At 52.2% G+C, this 5,967-nt stretch overlaps 1 protein-coding gene across 1 annotated transcript in view; it reads right to left on the bottom strand.

Annotated features, from left to right (window-relative positions):
* Positions 1-2,389: 2,389 nt before the first annotated feature.
* The window catches only part of VOLCADRAFT_99754 (uncharacterized protein), a gene marked incomplete at both ends in the record, with an annotated part of 5,873 nt that continues 2,295 nt past the window's right edge, over positions 2,390-5,967 (bottom strand). Inside the window, 6 exons of the mRNA XM_002958443.1 lie at positions 2,390-2,410; positions 3,116-3,209; positions 3,485-3,766; positions 4,708-4,916; positions 5,179-5,330; positions 5,623-5,722. Coding sequence (XP_002958489.1) covers positions 2,390-2,410; positions 3,116-3,209; positions 3,485-3,766; positions 4,708-4,916; positions 5,179-5,330; positions 5,623-5,722 — 858 coding nt within the window. The remainder of the gene's footprint in view (positions 2,411-3,115; positions 3,210-3,484; positions 3,767-4,707; positions 4,917-5,178; positions 5,331-5,622; positions 5,723-5,967) is intronic.

The raw sequence follows: 5,967 nt of genomic DNA, 5'->3' as shown, positions 1-5,967 counted from the left end.
GGTCAAGTAGATGGTGACACGGTAAGGGAATGTGTCGCAAATGCACGGAGCACCTCCGTGTTGGTGCGCGCAAGCTGGAACAAGGTGTGGCTGACCTTTTGTTTCAGAAGCCTGGGGCGTTTGCCGAGCAAGAGTGCATCCACTGCTGATCGAAGTGACACGGCGAACTGTGGGTGGATGGGTACGTTGTTGTGGTCTGCCCCCTCGAGCACCACGAAGTCTAGTGTGCGGGGGTATGGCACAAATAGCCGCTGATATGCGTGTTCAACCGGGCATGTGGGATCATCGCTGCCATGCAGGAAGGTCACACTTATTTTACCTGCATGGGGGAGCGTGTCCCTCAAGCTCAGGATGGGCGTTTGCTGCAGCAGCCATAGCCCTAGGCGCTCCACGTGACTCACGGCCCGGCCTCAGACAGAGATGAAAAACACGTGTTATTGGTAGGGTTGTTGATTTTATTAGAATTTCAGGCGTTCTCTACTAATTATAATATTATTTCTAATTAGAACGTTAGAAATAATATTAGAAGACCTGGGGTAACTTCTCAGGGAGGGGGACTTTTCACTTCGGAGTTTCACCATGGTTACGGCAGATGCTAACCCAGGTGTTTTTAACGGTTTTTACGGGGCTACGACACCCGTAAGCAGGACTTCTCAGCCAAACCCCCGGTCGAAGTGACCTCTGGGTCACTAATTTCGCCTTTAAACTGTCTTAGACTGTCTTAAACTGTCTCTGCGTACGCCTTCCCAACATCTTTGGTACCTGAACCAAGAGTCCAAGAGTCCAGTCCTAATTGTCTGCAAAGCAACACCCAACACACAGTCCGGACATGCCAAACCTGTCGCCCCAAAACTTCTAGAAAAATCCTCATCAACTCATGCAAATTGCTCGGGGTCCTCCACTAAGGCAATATGGAGTTTGGCAATCCACTCTGCGTCCTTGCAGACACCGGCGGCGGTGACAGCCTTGCGGAAGATCGCGCGCTCGATATACAGTGACATGATGTTGATAAGTGGGGTACCACCCAACGCAACGCGGCTCCGCCAACCGTCACTGGCAATGCACGCAAGCCCCTCCCCAGCCGCACACTCTTTCGCAACCTCAGAGACTGTTTCCGCGTGCGCCTCGTCAAGCATAGTGGTTACTAATTTCCAGCGGCAGAGCAGTGTGACCCCCAGGGCAGTGCAGGCCTGAACAAGGTAGGGGTTCTCGATAAGGTGAAGGGCGATGTTTGTGGTGTAGAAGAACAAGGCCAGATTCTTCAGGAAGACGTATATCTGGTTGGCAGATGGCATGAAACAGAGTGGGCGCATGGACGGAGTGGGCGTGCCGTCATATGAGCGAGACCTTTTCGCGCCGGACGGCACTGCAGGTGTGGCGCCCTCCGCCTCACTGCCCTCCTGCGCCTTGTCTGCTGCCTTGTTGTGCTTCTTAAGATGGTTGGGAGCTGTTGCAGACGGATTTTTGGCACCCAGCACCTCGCCGCAAATGGTGCACTTCAGCTTCACGACTCTTTCTGTCAAGATCACGGTGAAAAACGACCACCAGGAAGCACTGCCTCTTGCTTTTGCACTCTTCAGGGCTTCCGCGTAGGCTGGAGCGTCTAGCTCCTTGTTGCCATAAGTGTATGTTGCTTTAGGAGTCTTCAAAACTGGTGGTTTTGATGGCCCAGCATCAGCATCAGCCATTTTTCCTAGAAAAATATGCCGTTGCAGGCTGCGGAGGCGGCCTGAATAGCCATTCTAATGGGTGTACGACATTATAACGTTCTAATCTGTTCTCAAGGGGTCTTCTAACTTTCTCATTAGAATTCTAATTAGTTTAATTGTAATATTATTTGTAATTTCTAATGCACCAACAATCATAGTTATTGGAATGCCCAGCCTATAATGATATTCGTGCTGAAGAGGGATTCAATCATCAACAGAGCATGTTGGAGGCCATGCAATGGGAACCCGCACGTCTGGCGAGGATGTTGGAACGTATGTGGGCTCACTGAAACTCAATTACCCCCTTTGGACGCTAGTCTGGGCTGATGTGCGGTGTTTTTCCTTTTCTCCGTGGCTTTTAGGCGTTGTAGTATTGCCCTTGGGCCTTCGGCTCGTATGGGTAGTCTTACAGGTATGGGGTCACGCACCCCCCAACCATGTAACACACACACACACACACACATATGCATGCATCCATGTGCAGCCGGGCGCGCGGTCCCGGCCTGCAGTGAACCCAGCCCTAAGTGAACCTGCAGGTTCACTTACTTGGCATCTGTCAGCTGCTGCTGTGCCCATGGCATATCAGGTTTACATATTTTACACCAGGGTATCCGATATAGTAACCCCCCACCCTCGCTCTATGGATTTGTCCCTTTTCCGTGCGTTAGCCTCTTTCTCTTCTAGAAGATCTGCTGCTGCTGCTGCGCGTGCATGGACAAGCAATGGACGTACGCATGTACATATTTACTTATACATATCTACTTATTAAAACCTGTATTTTAGGACCTGCATTTTAGGACCCTCGCTCGTTCTATCGTCACGCTGTTGATTGCATCTATCAAATCAAATTGTGACACTATTAATCACAACTCACAACAAAGATGCCACAACATTATTTCTCATCTGAACGAAGATCAGGACGCACACGAAGAGCGGAGAGTGCGTGGCGGTGACCGCATGTCGATAAAGCGCACGTTGCTTGCCCGGTGGCCATTGCAAGCTAGCTAGTAGTTAGGATGGTGGCCGCGGTCAAAGAGTAGGTGTGGCGTATGAAACTGCTCGCCGATGGATCACACCTATACATATACATTGAAACCGACAGCAGAGGTACAGGCAGCATGTCTACATGCTCAGATTGCAGGCCAGCCGATTAGCAGCAACGTCCGTGGCCTGTGAGTAGTACCAGGTGCGGCCTTAGGACTACCTTAGTCACTACGCACACGCCGGAGGGTTGGAGGCTTGCGGCGCACTGCTGTCGCACGCCGTAGTGGTGGCGGGGAGTTAACGGGTGGTGGAGGCGGAGGGGAGTGGCTCTGTGGTGGTGGTGGTGGTAAGCGCCGCTTTAAGCGAGGTGGTGGTGGTGGTGGTGGTGATGGTGGTGATGTAAACGGTGGTGATCGCCCCACCGGTGGCGGCGAGTTCGGTGGACGTGATGGCTTTTTTGGCGGTGGCTGCAAGATGGCTTTGCAGTCGGGGTCCTCTGCATCGACCAGGCCATCGCTGCATATTAGTGGATCATGGCAGGCACAGGCAGCAGGGAAATGCGGCAGCAGGTTGAGCTATACAAGCCCTGGACAGCACACAACCAACCTTGCTTCTTGGTCTAACGTCCTTGCAGAGTTGGCCCACCCCAAGCAAAAGCGTGCGGTTACCCCCTAAACGTACGGGACTCCGTCACTTAAAAACGTTCATCAGACAGGAATTGCGAATAAATAATGCCAGCATTCATTCCTGAGTTACTTTGCGTGCCTCTTGGGCAACCCATGAATGCTCACCAGTCATTGTCTAGCCCATCTGAGCACATCGATTGGTCTCCGCTAGACTCGACAATGCTCAGGAACCAGCACACAGAGACAGTGGCTGCCTGAGGCGTCTTGCTTTTGAGCTGGATGCTGACGCCACCGAGATCGGGCAGGAGCTGAGTGAAGGAGCCGTTCAGCACTCCCCAAGTGCGAATTTCTGGCGGGGGCTTGTTATCAGTTAACATTGCGAGGACAATCGGTGGCGTGTCCAGGTTAGCAGGGATGCCGTTTGCTGTCTCGTTGTACTCGTGGACCCTGCGGGGGGCGGGACAATGTGACCACAGAACCAGAACAAGGGAGTGCTGTGGCTGGCCGCTGAAAGGCGCTTTAAGATGCTGGCGGCGCGCCTTCGCGCATATTTATTATAGACGGTATGTGTGCCGTACTATGTACAGCTAGTACGGCGAGGATCACATGCGGTAGCCGCGAAAGCAGTAGCCTGCCTTATTCGTGAACGAGGTGCCCTTGGATTTAGGCTTCCACCGAGAAGCTACTACGGTAGATTATTTGTTTGCATTTCGGGCCTTGCTTATCATGTATGTCGTGTCACAGCAGGATTAACACGCCATGTGAATCATCTTGCAACAGCAGCTCGGTTTTCCTGTACGTGCAATTAATACTAATGCAAAAAGGTAATTTCTATCTTGTTGTTTAGTAGGGAGGCCAGATGCCACCCTCACGCTTATGCCCCTGCTTACCACACGCAGTTGTCCCAGGTGTCATGTAGGCCTGAATCGTAAGCACCATTGGCATCCTGTCGCACCCTAATAGTCAGCGGGACATGAGTTGGTGTTACATGGACGTAACGTGGACGGAGTGCAACAGCTACGATCCTATTCTTCGTTAGTTCGAAAGGGGGCATACAGGAGTGCGGTCTTCATTGTCACGTCTTTTGTACCACGCCACAGCAGAAATTGCGCGGTAAATGCGTATTTCGTTTCTTCGGCCATCCATTTGGCCACCGGCAGGGTTGGAAGTCACCGCAGGCAGGGGCAGCAGGGAGGTCAAGCAAGCCATAAGAGGGTTTCGTCCAGCGGGGTTCCTGGTCCTGGTCCTTGCATGCTTGTTATTACCCGGTGCACACAGAGGAGCCCTGTAATTATTAGATGTAGTACATCTATCGACTGTCCCTCAAAGGGTCACTCCTGCACCACGCATATGCGTGCTGCTCCGAATGAAAAAATCAACCCACGCACCTGTATGAAACAAATAGAGCTCGCTGTTGCAGTTCTGTGGTGGCATTATTCACACTGGGGTTTTTACGATCTGTGATGATACGCAACATATTGGCCTTGTTAAGCGCCATGGCGGGCAGTGTAAATACCCGGGGGACACCTGGTGTGAGATCTTTGGTCAAGCTGAGATGGCCACCTTGGGTAGGTGAAGACCAACCAGCTTTGTATGACTGCATACATACATACATCAGATGAACCAAACAGGTATGTCAGCAGCGTCCAGCATACGAGAAAAGGTCATGATTTTAGCTGTCCCTTGGTAGAGTGCGTGTCAGGTTGATGCTGATGGTTATCTCTGTTCTGCTGGAGGAGGATCTAATCTGGGATGCACGCAGGAATTATCCCTGCGCGTGCGTGCGCGTGTGCTGCGAGCGAACCAAAGAAAATTGGATAGCGGCTTCGGTGCCTTTGCGTTGTCCGTCACCCACGCACCTGCGCTGCGTTGGTGCACACAACATGCTTCTGCGGATCGTTGGGCCAGGTGGCGCCCATGGGATCGACGGGATCCCCGTACTCGTCCCTTGCACAGTTGCCGCGGTTATCGCAAACTACTCGGGAAGAATGCGCTAAGCCGATGTTGTGACCTAAATAGTAAGCAGCAGCAGCAGTACCAGCAGCAAAGCAAGCCAAAACATGATGGGCGCATCAAGCATCAAGCATCATGCGTAAAACGTCGTCACTGGTTGAAAACAGACGCGGCCTGCAAGACAAATCTAACCTCCAGGGCATGCACGACGGCTAGATGTCTACATAGGGTTAGATGCATGCTTGCATGCTCCCATAACGGCACGAAATGACCTAACGATGGCGTAACGAACCGGAACTGGAGCTTTTCATCATCTCGGGACGGCAAAAGCCTTACTAGCTGAGACCCACCTAGCTCTTGGAACACGACAGGCATGTCCGGTTTGTCATCCGCCACGCCAGGGTTGATCCAGGTATAGCAGTCGTGGCGCGGAGCACAACCCACCATGGCCTGGGGGCACGCATACGTGAGGATGTTTCAAAGACTATCACATTGGATGGACATGCATGCTGCTAGGTTCATCACAAGCCGTAAGGTAGCCAGGTTATCATATTAACCGCATTTACAAGAAGAGTGACGGTGCATGCTGTGCTGGTCCGACACTTGCCTGGTGGGGGCGGAACGTGCTAGGGTAGGGCTAAGCTATCCACGTTGCTTTGCAGCATTAGATGGAACTTGGCAAGGATGACATGTAC

Source organism: Volvox carteri, assembly GCF_000143455.1.
Source record: "Volvox carteri f. nagariensis unplaced genomic scaffold VOLCAscaffold_95, whole genome shotgun sequence".
NCBI lineage: Eukaryota > Viridiplantae > Chlorophyta > Chlorophyceae > Chlamydomonadales > Volvocaceae > Volvox > Volvox carteri.
This window is presented reverse-complemented; position numbering and strand designations above follow the sequence as displayed.